Source organism: Heterodontus francisci, chromosome 3 (assembly GCF_036365525.1).
Source record: "Heterodontus francisci isolate sHetFra1 chromosome 3, sHetFra1.hap1, whole genome shotgun sequence".
In the NCBI taxonomy this organism is placed as follows: Eukaryota; Metazoa; Chordata; class Chondrichthyes; order Heterodontiformes; family Heterodontidae; genus Heterodontus; species Heterodontus francisci.
In genome coordinates, this window is record NC_090373.1 from 133,180,372 (window position 1) to 133,197,872 (window position 17,501).

The window sequence follows — 17,501 nt, forward strand, 5'->3', positions numbered from 1 at the left end:
AGGAGGTCATCGCCACCGAAATCATAAACAGTGCATAAACTTGGGCAAAACATTTTCACTCGAGAATCCGCAGTCCAGACACAGAATATTCAAAAAAAAAATAACTTTTTTTTTAAAGTTTGGAAAGCGAGGATTAGTCATCGTCCGCCACTTTTCTCCCAACCTGTCCTAACTCGCAACGACACGGCCTCTAGTGAAAGCAATCTGAACACCTCCAACCTCTCCCCCTCCTTTTCCTGACTTAATAGCGCCCAAACCTGGCGAAATCCCACTCACGTGGACTGGGCGACTATGTAAAAGGGGGTGGGGTGGGCGAATGATATTTTTTTTTTGTTGACATCGGAGAGGATTGGCCACCCGTACAGCTGTTGTATTGTAATGTGAGGGTGTCGGGCGTCTGATTGGGAGGCTCGGTTAATTTGCTGGCTGAGTGAGTGAGTGCGCCTCCCCCCCCCCCGCGGCTCGCGCGGACAAGATGGCGGGTGGCGGTTGGTAACTTTGCTGTTTGCGCTGCTGCTGGAACTTTCCACTGAAGCTTGGAGTGGCCCCGCGGACACGATGCATTTCTCCATCCCTGAGACTGAGGTGCTGAACGCGGACAACGGCTCTACGTACGTGGTGAGTTGATGATGGTGTTGCGGGGTGAGGACACGGAGTGGCCGCCGCTACCAATTTCTGGCGTTAGGTGTTGATGGGGAGATATCCAGGTTTCCTTCCCAGACCGGGATCCCTTCCCTTACTGGAGGCCGTGTCGGTGTAAGTTAGGACGGGACGTTTAGCGGAACCCCCCGAGTTGGAGAGAATTGAGGCAGCTTGTAATAGTTTGAAAATCTCTTTCCTCCACCGCACCCCCCCCCCCCCCCCCCAAATCTCTAATCTTCCGACGTGCGGACAACTGTTTGTTTAATGGGAGATTGTGTCCGAGTAATGTCTTATTAAAGTAACATTTGCCGAATGTCTAATATCTCCTTGTATTTCGCTGTCATTTTGTTTTTATAATCATGCGAAGCGCCTTCGCACGTTTTGTTACGTTAAAGGCGCTATATAAATATAAGTTGCCGACACGTCGAAAGAGTGGGAGTTGATGGGCGGCGGAAGGAGGATCGATTACAAAACTAATGCAAACAGTAATGGTTAACTCTCCAAACTCCCTCCCCCTTTCCTTGGCCAGGCGTCTATCGCACTTTACATCTCTGAAATGCGCAGTGGAAGTTGCAGGCACCATAGAAATGTAAATTGTTAACGTTGCCAAACTCATTGATGAAGATGAAGGCAATCTTGATGAAGCTGGGCATTATATTATTGAGGGTTCTGAAGAAGGGTCACTGACCTGAAATGTTAACAGTGCTTCTCTCTCCACAGATTTTGCCAGACCTGCTGAGTATTTCCAGCATTTCTTGTTTTTATTTCAGATTTCCAGCATCTGCAGTATTTTGCTTTTATTATATTATTGAGACTGCACCGTGAGTACTGCGGTCAGTGCTGGATACTGAAACGTGAAGAAAACATCTATAAGAAAGCTTAATAAGCTGATCCCCAGTGTCCAACGACTGGTGAGGTTAGTTAATGAGATGGGATCTTCAGGGGTATGCAAGGTATGAAGTGGAATAGAAAAGATTAATTGGGAGCAGAGTTTCAGATTAACCTGTGACAGGTATAAACTAGCAAAAGGCTAGTTCTGTCCAGAAGTGCTTTAAGCAAAGCTTCAATATCTGAAATTATAGAGATATTCAAGTTGCATTTGGATGTTGTGATGGTGAGTACATAGGTTTCTAAAAAAATGATGATCCAGATAAGATGAGCATAAGCTAAAATCAAGCTGAGGTGTCTCAGTACTGTTTTTTTTCCTGATCCAGTTTAACTCTGCATATTCAGATCCATGTGGGAAAGAATAGCAGTATATTTGTGAATTTTAAGTGGCTTCATTATTTCAAAATTGGACTATATGCAAGCTAATCCAGTTTGTAGGGAATCTGCTAGACCTATCCATTTGACCATTATAAGAAATAAATAACTTGCAGTTATATAGTGCTTTTCACAACCTCAAACACTTCACACCCAATTAACTACTTCTAAATTGTAGTTAGTCACTGTTATAATACAGCCAATCCCAAAACAGTAATAAGATAATGGCCAGATGGTCTAGTTTGGTCATGTTGGTTGAGGGATAAATACTAGCTAGGATATCAGGAGGCTACCTTTGCTCTTTGAATAAGGCCATGGGATGTTTGCTCTCCACTGAAGCAGAAGCTTGATGTCACTTCTCATTTGAAAAATGGCACCTCTGATAGTGCAGTGATTTCTCAGTATTCTGATTCTTAAGGGCTTGACAGGATAGATACTGAGAGGAGGTTTCCCCTGCCTGGGGAATTGAGAACATGGGGGCACAGTTTCAGGATAAGGAGTTGAGCATTTTGGACTAATTTGAGGAGGAATTTCTTAACTCAGAAGGTTGTGGATGTTCGGAGTTGTCTATCCCAGTGGATTTTGGATGCCACTGGCTGGCCTCCCACATGCTACCCTGTGTAAACTTGGTCATCTAAAACTCTGCTGCCTCTACTCACGCCACCCCCGTTCGCCCATCACCAAGCTTCATTGGCTCCCGGTCAAACAATGTCTTGATTTTAAAATTCTCATCCTTGTTTTCAAATCTCTCCATGGCCTCGCCCCTCCCTAATTTTTAATTGCTTCCAGCACCACCACCCTCTTTCGCTCTCTTTCCTCCCCCCCCCCCCCCCCCCCCCCCAAAGAAATGCTCAGTTGTCTGCACTCCTCTAATTCTGGCCTCTTGAGCATTCCTGATTTTAACTGATTCACCATTGGTGGCCGTGCCTTTAATTGCTGAGGTCCTAAGCTCCAGAATTCCCTCCCTACACCTCTCTGCCTCTATACATTTGCTTTCCTCCTTCAAGACACTCCATAAACCTACCTCTTTGTCAAAGCTTTTGGTCATCTCTAATATTGATGGAAAGTGTCATCAACAGTGCCATCAAGCAGCACTTGCTTAGCAATAGCCTGCTCGGTGACGCTCAGTTTATATTCTGCCAGGGCCACTGAACTCTTGACCTCATTACAGCCTTGGTTCTAACATGGACAGAAGAGCTGAACTCGAGGTGAGGTAAGAGTGACTGCCCTTGACATCAAGGCAGCATTTGACTGAGTATGGCATCAAGGAGCCCTAGCAAAACTGAAGTCAATGGGAATCGGGGGGAAAAATCTCTGCTGGTTGGAGTTATACCTAGCGCAAAGGAAAGTGGTTGTTGGAGGTCAATCATTGAACTCCAGGACATCACTGTAGGAGTTTCTCCGGGTACTGTCCTAGGCCCAACCATCTTCAGCTGCTTCATCAATGACCTTCCTTCGATCATAAGGTCAGAAGTGGGGATGTTCGCTGATGATTGCATAATGTTCAGCACCATTCGTGACTCCTCAGATACTGAAGCAGTCCATGTAGTAATGCAGCAAGACTTGGACAATATCCAGGCTTGGGCTGATAAATGGCAAGTAACATTTGTGCCACACAGGCAATGACCATCTTCAGCAAGAGAGAATCTAACCATCTCCCCTTGACATTCAACGGCATTACCATCGCTGAATCCCTCACTATCAACATCCTAGGGGCTACCATTGACCAGAAACTGAACTGGGGTAGCCATATAAATACCCTGACTACAAGGGCAGGACAGAGGCTAGGAATCCTGCGGCAAGTAACTCACCTCCTGACTCCCCAAAGCCTGTCCACCATCTACAAGGCACAAGTCAGGAGTGTGATGGAATACTCTCCACTCGCCTGGATGGGTTGCAGCTCCAACAACACTCAAGAAGCTCAACACCATCCAGGACAAAGCAGCCTGCTTGATTTCTACCCCATCCACAAACATTCACTCCCTCCACCACTGACGCACAGTGGCAGCAGTGTGTACCATCTACAAGATGCACTGCAGCAACACACCAAGGCTCCTCAGACAGCACCTTCCAAACCCTTGACCTCTACCAACTAGAAGGACGAGGGCAGCAAATGCATGGGAACACCACCACCTGCAAGCTCCCATCCAAGTCACACACCATCCTGACTTGGAACTATATCGCCGTTCCTTCACTGTTGCTGGGTCAAAATCCTGGAACCCCCTTCCTAACAGCACTGTGGGTGTACCTACCCCACATGGATTGCAGCAGTTCAAGAAGGCAGCTCACCACTAGTTTCTCAAGGGCAATTAGGGATGGGCAACAAATGCTGGCCTGGCCAGCGACGCCCTCATCCCATGAATTAAATTTTAAAAATTGTCTTGCAAGAGCATTAGAAATAGGAGCAGAAGTTGGTCATATGGTCCCTCGAGCCTGCACCGCAATTCAATAAGATTGTGGCTGTCTGATTGTGATCGTAGCTACAATTTCCTGTCCGTCTTAAAGGCTTGCTATCCGACCCGAACCCGACATGCGTCAGGTCGCACTTCCGGGTCCGGCATTCAGGCTCGGGTCGGGCTGGATTGGACATGCTCCATCACCACCTCAGGTAAGTGACTTTAATGTTAATTTACTTTTTGGACTTTAAAGGTGGTTTTGTTATTTTAAGCTTATGCAGGCAAGGAACTAAGTGAAAAACGGAAGGTAAGTTAACTGATGGTCAGGTCGGGCAGGAAAAGTTGGAAGGACTCTGGCCAGGCTCAGGATTGGATGGGGTTCTGTCGGGCTTGGGTCAGATCTCATTTGCAGACCTGAGCAGGCCTTTAGGCTGTCCCCATAACCCTTTTACTCCCTTGTAGATCAAAAATCTGTCTAACACAGCCTTGAATATATTCAGTGATCCAGCCTCCACTGCTCTCTGGAGTAGAGAATTCCAAGGATTAACTGCCCTCTGAAAGAAGTTCCTCCTCATCTCCATCATAATAGGGAGACACCTTATTTTGAAACTTTTTTTTTCTCCCTCCCCAGTTCTAGATTTCCCCCACGAGGGGTGACATCCTTTCAGCATCCACCCTTGTCAAGGCCTCCCTCACCATCTTCATGTTTCAATAAGATCACCTCTCATTTTTCTAAACTCCAGTGAGTATCTGTTCAACCTTTCCTCATAAGACAGTCCCTTCATCCAAGGAATTAACCTAGTGAACCTTCTGAACTGCCTGCAATGTAAGTAAAGTAATGAAATAAGGAAACCAAAACTACACAGTACCATAGGTGTGGTCTTCCCAACACCCTGTACAGTTGTAGCAAGATTTCCCTACCTTCATACTCCATCCCCCTTGCAATAAAGGCAAACATTCCATTTGCCTTCCTAATTACTTGCTGTACCTGCATGCTAACTCTTTGTGATTCATGTACGAGGGCAACCAGATACCACAGCATTCTGCCGTGTCTCTCCATGTAAATAATCTGCTTTTCTATTCTTCCCACCAAAGTGAGCAACTTCACGGTTTCCCATATTATACTGCATCTGCCAAATTTTTTTCCACTCACTTAACCCATCTATATCCCTTTGCAGATTTTGTGTCTTTCTCGCAACTTGTTTTCCTAACTATCTTTATACCGTCAGCATTTGCTACAATACACTTGGTCCCTTCATCCAAGTCACTAATATAGATAGTATATAGTTGAGGCCCCAACACTGTTCCTTGTGGCACCCCACTAGTTACAGTTTGCCGACGTGAAAATGATCCTTTATCCCGACTCTGTTTCCTGTTAACCAGTCCTTTATTCATGCTAATTAATATATTACCCCCAATACAATGAGCTCTTATCTTGTGTAGTAACCTATTATGTGGCACCTTATCAAATGCCTTTTGGAAATGCAAATACATTAGTTCTACTGGTTCCCCATTATCCATCCTGCAGGTTACATTCTCAAAGAACTCTAAATTTGTCAAACACTATTTTCCTTTCACAAAACTACGTTGACTCTGCTTGATTGTGTTATGATTTTTTAAATATCCTGCTACTACTTCCTTATTAATGGATTCCAGCATTTTCCCAATGACACGTGTTAGGCTAACTGGCCTATAGTTTCCTGGCTTCTGTCTCCTTTCTTGCAAATATAACACCTCTATTCGGTTTTCCAATCCGCTGGGACCTTTCCAGAATTTTGGAAGATTACAACCAATGCATCCACTGCCTCTGCAGCCTCTTTTAAGACCGTAGGATGCAGGCCATCAGCTCCAGGGGACTTGACAGCCTTTAGTCCCATTAGCTTTCCTAGTACTTTTTTCTAGTGATAGTGATTGTATGATTCCTCCCTCCCTGTGCCCCTTGATTTTCTGCTATTCTTAGGGATTTTTTGTGTCGTCTTCCAAGAAGACAGATATAAAAATACTTGTTCAAAGTCTCCGCCATTTCCTAGTTCCCAATGTTAATTCCCCAATCTCATCCTCTAAGGGACCAACACTTCAGCTACTCGCTCTTCCTTTTTATATCTTTGTAGAAGCTCTTGCTATCTGTTTTTATATTTCTTGCCAATTTACTCTCGTACTCGAATTTCTCCCTTTTTTTAGTCATCCTTTGTTGGTTTCTAAAATTTTCCTAATCTTCTGGCATACCACTAATCATTGAAGCATTGTATGCTTTTCAATTTAATACCATCCTTAACTTCCTTAGTTAGCTGCAAATGGTGCATCTTTCTCACAGTCTTTCTTTCTCAAAGGTATATATCTTTGCTGAGAGTTATTAAATATCTCCTTAAATGTCTGCCACTGCTTATCTACCATGTTAACTTATTTTCCCTGTACACTGTAGGCAACTCTGTCGTCTTACCTTAGTAATTGCCTTTATTTAAGTTTGACACTAGTTTGAGACCCAGGTTTTTCACCCTCAAACTGAAAGTGAAATTCATCATTTTTATAAAAGCAAAATACTGCGGATGCTGGAAATCTGAAACAAAAACAAGAAATGCCGGATTCACTCAGCAGGTCTGGCAGCATCTGTGGAAAGAGAAGCAGAGTTAACGTTTCGGGTCAGTGACCCTTCTTCGGAACTGGGTTCCGAAGAAGGGTCACTGACCCGAAACGTTAACTCTGCTTCTCTTTCCACAGATGCTGCCAGACCTGCTGAGTGAATCCGGCATTTCTTGTTTTTGTTTCATCATTTTTATGATCACTCTTGCCGAGAGGTTCCTTTACTGTGAAAGTCATAGTACTTATGTGGCTCAGTGTCATATTTTGTTTTATATTGCCCCCGTGAAGCGCCTTGGGACATTTTACGTTAACATAGGAAATAGGAACAGGTGTAGGCCATATGGCCCCTCTAGCCTGCTCTGCCATTCTACCTCATTGCCGTTTTCCCGCAGTATCCCCATATCCCTTGATATCATTAATATCTAGAAATCTATCGATCTCTGTCTTGAACATACTCAGTGACTGAACCTCCACAGCCCTCTGGGGTAGTCAATTCCACAGATTTATCACCCTCTGAGTGAAGAAATGCCTTCTCATCTCAGTCCTAAATGGCCTTCCTCTTATTCTGAGGCTGTGTCCCTTAAAGGCACTATATAGATTGTTGGCCTCTCCGGTAATCAAGGGATATGGGGAGCGGGCTGTATAGTGGACTTAAGGCAGTGAGTCAGATTGTATTCACAGTAGAGACGGCCCAAGGGGCCATATGGTCGACTGCTCCTACTTATGTTGTTACTGCACTGTAATGTTAATCTAGATCATTTGCTCAAGTGTCTTGAGTGGGACTTGAGCCCTTCTGATTCATGAGGTGAGAATGCTGCCACTGAACCATGGCTTGTGATGTCTAAGTTGATCCCATTGTCAGTGATTACTTCTGGAAGTGCAAGCTGGTTGAAGTAATAGTCATACTTTTGTGTTTTTGTCTGTTATACAAAAGTAGTAAATTCAGAAATCCTTATGATTTGAAATATGGCTGTGATCTGGAGAAAAAAACGATTATAAGAGAGAGCTGCAGTATATATGCTGCCGTGAATGTGAGTCTTGTTTATGTCATGAAATACCTTTTGAACTGGCCTTGTATTTGCAAACACAACATTGTTTGCATCTACAAATCCCAAAGCAGTTGCAAGTGGGCTTCTCTCACCGCTTGAGTTTTGTCTAAATGTCAGTTATGTAGCCGCTTCATTTTTGAATGTGTTCTTGGGATTTGCGCTACTGACAAGACACCATTTTTGCTCATCCCCAAGTACCTCGGGGTATTAAGAGTCTACCACGTGAACAGTAGGCTAGACTGGTTAGACGTGGAAGGGTCCTTTTCTTGAAGGCTATTGGTAGATTCTTGCAATCCACCAGCTTCTGTGGTAATGTTCTGATACTCGCCCAGTTCAATTCCACAACATGCTCGACTGGGATTTGACCATTTATCTCTTGGTTGTTAGTACCTTAACAAGGCTACTGCCCCCTCCCAATTTAGTATGCAAGTTTGTAGTATTAAGTTTTATGTTTGGCTTATATTTTTGATTTTAACTCTATTTCAGAATCATGTGCATTTGCACTTGACTTGCTGTATGCAAGAACTCACCAAAAGTTAGAAACACTCTTAGAAGAATATCAGTAGCTTGTGTAGTCCAAAGTAATGCTTTTGCTTGGTAGTATTAGCTGCCATAGTATCTACGAATGATGTGAAATTAACTTGCATCCATTCCTCCTGGGGCCTTTTTGGATTTGTAGGTTTGCAGCAGTGCAACTTCAGTCCAGCCAGTTTTGTTCCCCATTACTTGCTCTGGGTCATGTGGAAGCATGGACTATCCATCTGTTCTACTGTGTATGGAGGGGGAAGAGTGTTAGAATATTCTTTTTAAAGTTGATTGGCTGTAGATTTGTACTGTGTTGTAATGGTGGTAACGGGTATCAATCAAACCTAAAGTACACATTCTCGAAAAATTTGAAAACTTGAGTGTTGAGTCAAGTTGTCAAGACGTCTTCAAGGATGCAAACTTCATGTCATCTGTGCTAAGATGGCCAAGGATGTATTGAAAAACAATTGTGTTTCATTTGAATAATTTAGTGGGGAGTCTATTGTGCAAGAATAAAATATGGGTGTTTTTGTTTGTAATTTTAAAATATTGAACTGTTAACATTTTCAACTTTGTATGGAACTATTAAAGTAGGTTGAATAATGACAAAAGCAAAATACCAATTTAATGAAAGTTTATCCATTTTATTAAAGCTCTGTTTATAGCATTGTCTCCTTCTGGACCAGCTATTTCACTTTTTTAAAGAAAATGTTGTAACTAGATTAATCATTTATCTAATATCTTGGGTCATTTGTCGCTTAAACGGTGAACTTAAAGAATCAAGCTGGTATTCCATAGTAACCTGATATTTAATATTTCTTTTATCCATCCAGTGTTTGACTTGATGTGGAAATTTCTTTGTCAGGTCTTGTATTATTGTGTAACCCTGCTAACACATTACTGAATTATTTTGATGGATTAAGACGTGAAGCGATTGGATGATGCAATAAAACAGGAAACTTAGCAAACGTACATCTTTAATCATTTATGAAAAGGACACTTATGAAAGTATTTTTAAATGGGAAGGGAGAGAAAATGTATATTTTAATGTCAGTTCTGTTTTCTTTATTTAAAATATTTGAGCATTCAAATACAGGCCCAGATATATGTAACAGCATTGCTTAGAACTTGGCCATTTAACACCAAACTATATATCCATGTTACTGTATCGTTGGACTAAGTGCCACACTAATCTTCTGTTGGGGAAATGTAGCACTAAAACTTGATTTCAGACTCGGCAGGATCACAACTGACCTATGGTACTGTGGCTTTACATTGTAACCACTAATTTTAAGGTAGAAGTGGCAAAATGCACATAAAGATTCATATCAGTGCTGCAATTTCTACTTCCTCAGGCCAACATACAATATGATATAAATAACAGATGTAGGTAATGTGGGTGGGCTGATTAGTACAGAATTGGGCATACATACTGGAAGTTTGGCTTCTAAAATGTGGAATATCCACAAAGCAGTGGTGTTTTGAATTTTACTGGCTGTATAGACACAACAACCTGACCAGAATAACTTGGGTGCATTAAAAAAAAATCACCCCAGGAGTCGGAATGTAGACACTGCAGCAGTCTTATCTGTTTAACATTAACATTTATGTGTTGAAGCCTAAATGCAGCACACAGACATATTTGACCCAGGAAAATGAGATGCTAAATGTGTTTTCCTCTTCAGATATTGGCTTCTTCATTTGCGTTTTATATTATGATAAACTTTACCAGTTGTAACTTGGAAGTAATGTATTTCAGTGATACAACTTCAAAAGTTAAAAGGCTGCAATTCCAATTAAGCACCAAGACCAATTTAAATATTTCCCTATTCCCTAACATGACTGAGATAGATAGATTGTCACAGACCAGGAATTAATTGTAAAATTTCTGGGTCTTTGTGGCCTAGTACAACACTAAGTGATGCACTTAACTGTTAAACCATTTGGGCCATAACTTAAAGTACTTAAAGTAAAGGCTCTTGTACAATTTGGATTTGAGCAAACTCTTGCTGTCATTTAAACACTCAGTGGTTTCATCATGGATTTTGTAATCCAAAGTTTAAAAGTTCATGGCAGTTTTGAGGTCCATTGCTCTGTAGTGAGTCATAAAACTGTTTAGACCCCTTGACACAGTTGAGAAGGATTTAGCTTCCGGAATGCTTTTAAGTCTTGTGGCGTGTTCTGCTCCTTGTATCCTTTTCTTTTAACAGCTTGTCTTACTACCATCCTACTGCTGTTCTGTAGTTGGCAAGGTGGAAGCTCTTTCAGTCTCTTAAACTCCCTCAGCCTGAAAGTTGCTTCTTGATTGATGTAAACACATTAATCAGGAAGCAGCCTTTTCTAATGTTTGAGGCCCAGGGAGTTTGAAACACGTAAAATCAGAATGGTACAGCACAGAACGCAGCCATTTGGTCCATCATACCTGTGCCAGCTCTTTGACCCAGCTATCCATTTAATCTTACTCCCGTGCCCCTTTTCTTTCCCATTGCTCTGTAAATATTGCCCCTTTGAGTATTTATCCAGTTTTCTTTTGGAAGTTATGATTGAATCTGCTTCCACCACCCTTTCAGGCAGTGCATTCCAGATCATCATAACTTGCTACATATATTGAAAATTCTTATCATGCTTCTGGTTCTTCAAATTACAGTAAATCTGTGTTCTCTGGTTATCGACCCTTCTGGAACTGATGATGAACAATAAAGTTAGCTGAAGTCGAGAAGGATTTAGCTTCCGGAATGCTTTTAGCTCTTGTGATGTGTTTTGCTCCTCCGTATCCTTTTCTATTAACAACTTGCCACCATCCTGCTGCTGTTCTGTAGTTGGCAAGGTGGAAGCTCTTTCAGCCTCTTAAACTCCCTCAGCCAGAAACTCTCCTTATTTACTGTACCAAAACTCTCTGATTTTGAGCACCACCTATTAAATCTCCCCCCAACCTTCTCTACTGTGAAGAACAATCACAGCTTATTCAGTCTGTCCATGTAACTGAAGTTCCACGTCCCTGATAGCATTCTCGTAAATCTCCTCTACACCCTCTCTAAGGCCCTGACATCCTTCCTAATGTGTGGTGCCCAGAATTAGACCTAATAATCCAACTGGGGCCCAACCAGTGGGTTATAAACATATAGCTTTTGTACTGTATGCCTCTGTTAATCAAGTCAAGGAACTCATGTACTTTAACAGCCTTCCCATCCTCCTTCCACTTTCAATAATTTGTGTACATATACCCTGAGGTCATAAACAGAAGCCAAAAATTCTGGACGGAGTTGAAGGAACTCATGGGTGGATTCTGCCCATGGGCTGCATCTTGGATACAGTTGGCTTAAGCCAGTCTAAATACCCAACCAGTTGGTGGGGGGGTGGTGTGTAGCACCTTGAGGGAAAGCAGTTGAGGGAGTTTGTAGTCCATTGAAAAGTATGTAGTCTTTGTTTCTTAAGCATCAAAATGGTTGTGGCAAAATTAGTATCTCGGTATTTCGTTAAATCCCCATCCCATTCCATTCTATCCTTCCCATGCAATCTCTGTCATTCCGTACCCATCCCATTCCTTTCATCCCTCTCGTATCCCCATTCCACACCTCACGTGCTGTCCCCCTCCATCCCATTTATTTGCCTGTTTGTCTTTGGCAATGTTTGTTTCTACTTTTTGGATTCTTTTGAAAAGTTTTCTTCTTGATCCATGTGACTTTCAGTACAGATTACAATCTCATTGCAAGGTTTTCAATGGGTAATTCAGTGTTTATTTGAAAATACTCTTTTCCCATGTGAAAATGTCATTATCTTTGTACACCAATTAATCTGCAGCTTGGTTTTCAGCGTAAGTTGCTGTTGTGCCTCTGCCTCAGACAATGTAACTGTTTGCTCTAAGTTTTCCATTTCAATTCAGACCAGTCAAGGGTACAACATTTCTGGGGTGAAATTTTTGGTTTCTTAGTTCTATAGTTATAATTCAAACTTTCTCAAAGTACCAAAGCTCTTTCCATTACACATTCTTCAGTAATTTAAAATGGAATACATTGTGTAGATTTTCTTTAAGAGCTCTATATGCTTTGCCAAATCTAAGCAGTTCATTTTAATTTGGCAAAGAATTACATAATGGATTGCATAGGATTTGTATAAGTTATTGAATACTGTAAATAGAGAAATATTTGTTAAATCTTGGATTAGTTGCACAGCACTGGCTCCCTGCTCATTTGCAGTTAGCACATTTACATCCCAAATTCATGGCCCACTGCAAGCAGACTACAGAGGTGTTATTCACACTCCCTATCAACTGTATCATTTTTGTTCTCACCTTCCCTTCTCCAATTAATTAAAAACTGTACTTGGTGTCAAGTGTGCACTTTTTTTTTTTGCTGTCTGCTATAGTTACTAATGGCCTCCCTCATTTTGGCAGTCCTGAAGACCCACGTTTTATGGATCAAAGGAGCTGCCACTCTATTTGATGGGGAGAACTAAAAATGACTTCTCCAAAAGAATACCATATAAAATTATTGAAATATGCATACACAAGTGATCCGTGTGCTGTGTTTTGGACTCTCCCATGGTTGCTCTTTCATTGACTTATGTAGCTGCAGGTTGTGGATATTGTCGGCTAATTCAAAGATTAGCTCATTCACTGTTGGCATTTCCTCAGTCAAGGTCCCAATCCACTTCAGATGCTCATCTGCCCAAAGCTGTTTTCTGAAAGTGGCCAGATTACTTAACCGTTGCCTCATGTTGACCTCAAATATTGTATGTGAATTGTAGAAGGCCTTCAACACTACACTGGAGTCAAATGCTTTCAGAATTTTGAGCATATAAAATTCCAAATAAAGTCATATGCCCCCTCAGTGATGTTTAGTTTAGAGATACAGCACTGAAACAGGCCCTTCGGCCCACCGAGTCTGTGCCGACCATCAACCCCCCATTTATACTAATCCTACCCTAATTCCATATTCTTACCACATCCCCACCTGTCCCTATATTTCCCTACCACCTACCTATACTAGGGGCAATTTATAATGGCCAATTAACCTATCAACCAGCAAGTCTTTGGCATGTGGGAGGAAACCAACGCAGACACAGGGAGAACTTGCAAACTCCACACAGGCAGTACCCAGAATTGAACCCGGGTCGCTGGAGCTGTGAGGCTGCGGTGCTAACCACTGTGCCGCCCAACTATCCATTTAACTATCAAACAATACTACAATTCCTGTCACCGGAAGTTTGGGATTGTCCACTGCTCGGAGCAGCTCTGGTGCCTGGCGTAGCGGAGAGGCTTCCCGCACTGACACTACCATCGGCACCGGGGAGCTGGCACCAGACTACCTGCAGACAGCCAATAGTCGGGCTACACCAACAGCAGCAGTCGCCGGGGCCCGCGGAGAGGCCGACCCGCCCCGGCCGGGACACAGCGCAGGGCTGCAGTCAGAAATATGCCTGGTGCTGCACACCCGGGGACATCGCAGAGGCGCGGGGTGGGTGTGTGGGCCCGAGAACTGGTTACAGGCCCAGGATCGGCAGAGCCCCGATTTGGAAATTCCCGGAGTCAGTGACTCGCGTCGACGGCGGTTTTTTCCCTGAGGTAAAATCCGAAAGAGCGATTGAAGATCCAAGAGCGGCCATCTTTGGGAGGGGCTGTGAGGGCACAGTGCTGCTGGTAAGGTCAAAATGTGGGCTTTGGTATATGTCTGTATTTACCATGGAGAAGGTCATGGAAGCTAGTGAGTTCAAGGGAGGGAACAGCGATATCCTGGAGCATATCAACATTACGAAGGAGGAGGTGTTGGAGGTGGATGAATCCCAAGAGCCTGACTGGGTGTATCCTAGGATGCTATGGGAAGCAAGGGAGGAGATTGCTGGGGCCCTGGCAGAAGATTTTGTTCATCGTTAGCCACAGATGAGGTACCGGAAGACTGGAGGTTAGCTAATGTTGTGCCTTTATTGAAGAAGGGCAGCAGGGATAAGCCAGGGAACTACAGGCTGGTGAGCCTTACATCAGTGGTGGGAAAGTTATTGGAAGGGATTCTGAGAGACAGGATTTATATGCATTTGGAAGGACAGGGTCTGATTAAGGATAGTCAGCATAGCTTTGTGCGTGAGAAATCATGTGTCTTGAATTTGAATTTTTTGAGGAGGTGACCAAGAGGATTGACGAGGGCAGGGCGGTGGATGTTGTCTACATGGACTTTAGCAAGGCCTTTGACAAGGTCCTGCATGGTAGACTGGTCCAAATGTTCGAACACATGGGATCCAGGGTGAGCTAGCCAATTGGATACAAAATTGGCTTGGTGATAGGAGGCAGAGGGTGGTAGTGGAGGGCTTTTCAGATTAGAGGCCGGTGACCAGTGGTGTGCTGCAGGGATGAGTGCTGGGCCCTCTGTTGTTTGTCATATATATTAATGACTTGGATGTGAATGTAGGGGGCATGATTAGTAAGTTTGCAGATGCCACCAAAATTGGTGGTATAGTGGGCAGTGAAGAAGGTTGTCTAAGGTTACAACAGGATATAGATAAACTGGGAAAGTGGACAAGGGATTGGCAAATGGAATTTAACGCAGACAAGTGCGAAGTGATGCAGTTTGGGAAGTTAAATCAGGGCAGGACATATACAGTGAATGTCAGGGCACTGGGGAGTGTTGTTGAGCAGAGAGACCTTGGGGTGCAAGATAGTTCCCTGAAAGTGGCAACACAGGTAGACGGTGGTGAAGAAGGCCTATGGCATGCTTGCCTTCATCGGCCGAGGCATGGTGTACAGGAGTTGGGACGTCCTGTTACAGTTGTACATAACGTTGATGAGGCCGCATTTGTTGTACTGGTCGCCACACTACAGAAAAGATGTGATTAAGCTAGAGAGGGTGCGGAAAAGATTCACAAGGATGTTGCCTGGTTTGGAGGGCTTGAGTTAGAAAGAGAGATTGGATAGGCTGGGTCTGTTTTCCATAGAGCGAAGGAGGCTGAGGGGGGACATGATAGAGGTATATAAAATTATGAGAGGCAGAGATAGGGTAGATAGCCAGATCTGTTTCCCATGGTAGGGGTGACTGAAACTAGAGGGCATAGATTTAAGGTAAGCGGGAGGAGGCTTAAAGGGGATATCAAAGGGGTACATTTTTCACACAAAGAATAGGTGGGTATCTGGAATGAGTTGCCAGAGGAGGTGGTGGAGGCAGGAACAGTAACGACTTTTAAGAGGCATCTGGACAGGTACTTGAAAGAGCAAGGCATAGAGGGATATGGAATTAATGCAGGCAAGTGGGATTAGTATAGATCAGCATTATGGTTGGCATGGACGCGGTGGGCTGAAGGGCCTGTTTCTATGCTGTACGGCTCTTATAACAATTCTTGGGTGGCGGTAGCCTTTTTGGATTAAAGCAGGACTCTTCAAGCTGATTGTACAGGCACCTTTTTAACTTATTGTGCTGGACTATGTAATGAGGAAAGCAAACCTGGCTTTACTACCTAGACAGAAAAGGAGCCGAAGATATCCAATAAGAAAGTTCATAGACTTTGATTTTGCCAATGACGTTGCTGTCTGCAGCAACCCAGTAGTTGGAAAGAAGTTATTAAACAAGGTAGAAACAGAAGCAGCACAAGTTAGTCTTCAAAAGAATAGAGAGAAAATCAAATGCAGGATGCTAAATATCAACCAAGAAATAAGAGAATTGAGAGCTGTGCAAAATGAAGCATTAGAGGAGGTCAGTGGCTTTAAATACTTAGATTGTGAAGTAGAACAACAGAAAAGATAGATTTTTGTTAGGTCAGGGAATATTCAGGAATATGGAACAAAGGTGGGCAACTGGAATTAAAATATCAGCCGAGGCATAGAATATAAGAGCAGGGAGGTTATGATGGAGCAGTATAAAATGCTAGTTGGGCCACAGCTGGAGTACTGTGTACAGTTCTGAACACCACACAATAGGAAGGATGTGAGTGCACTGGAGAGGGTGCAGAGGAGATTCACCAGAATGTTGCCTGGGCTGGAGCATTTCAACTATGAAGAGAGACTGGATAGGCTAGGGTTTTTTTCCTTAGAGCAGAGAAGGCTGAGAGGGGACATGATTGAGGTATACAAAATTATGAGGGGCCTTGATTGGTTAGATAGGAAGGAACTTTTCCCTTAGAGGATTCAGTAACCAGGGGGCATAGATTTAAGGTAAGGAGCAGGAGGTTTAGAGGGGATTTGAGGGGAAAAAAATTCACCCAGAGGGTGGTTGGAATTTGGAACGCACTGCCTGAACAGGTGGTAGAGGCAGGAACCCTCACAATATTTAAGTATTTAGATGAGCACTTGAAACGCCATAACGTACAAGGTTACGGGCCAAGTACTGGAAAATGGGATTAGAATAGTTAGGTGCTTGATGGCCGGCACAGACACGATGGGCCGAAGGGCTTGTTTCTGTGCTGTATGACTCTATCACTGACAGAACAGCCATGATGCCAAATATAGGAAGAGGTTAGAGGGACTGAACGGCCTGTCCATATTCTCATATTACTTTGCACTTAACCTGTGTTGTATACAGGCAGTTGGCGCTTACCACTAACATTACTTAATTGCTTTGGAAGAATCTTTCATTTTTCCCAGGCAGTTCGTACTGATCTACTTAAATTTGAGAAAAATAAGAGAAACAAATACTGTAAATTTGAAAACAAGTATGTGGAAATCTGGAAGTAATCAAGTTGAACAAAGAACAGTACAGCACAGGAACAGGATGCCTGCCGAATCTAACACCTTCTGCACTTCCGGGGCCCATATCCCTCTATTCCCTTCCTATTCATATATTTGTCAAGATATCTCTTAAACGTCGCTATCGTATTTGCTTCCACCACCTCCCCTGGCAGCAGGTTTCAGGCACTCCCCACCCTCTGTGTAAAAAAAAAAAAAAAAACTTGCCTCGCACATCCCCTCTAAACTTTGCCCCTCGCAACTTAAACCTATGTCCCCTAGTAACTGACTCTTCCACCCTGGGAAAAAGCTTCTGACTATCCACTCTGTCCATGCCGCTCATAACTTTGTAAACCTCTATCATGTCGCCCCTCCACCTCCGTCGTTCCAGTGAAGACAATC

General features: G+C 43.2%; 1 protein-coding gene across 6 annotated transcripts in view; it reads left to right on the forward strand.

Moving 5' to 3' along the window:
• Positions 1–260: 260 nt before the first annotated feature.
• Positions 261–17,501, forward strand: part of snx17 (sorting nexin 17) — a 112,833-nt gene continuing 95,592 nt past the window's right edge. For 3 of the 6 annotated variants that reach the window (XM_068026048.1, XM_068026046.1, XM_068026047.1), the window contains exon 1: positions 262–618. In XM_068026048.1, coding sequence (XP_067882149.1) covers positions 559–618 — 60 coding nt within the window. In that variant the 5' untranslated portion in view covers positions 262–558. Of the gene's footprint in view, positions 619–17,501 lie in introns of all 6 variants that reach the window. The other 3 variants (XM_068026045.1, XR_010972049.1, XM_068026044.1) reach the window with 3 other exon arrangements.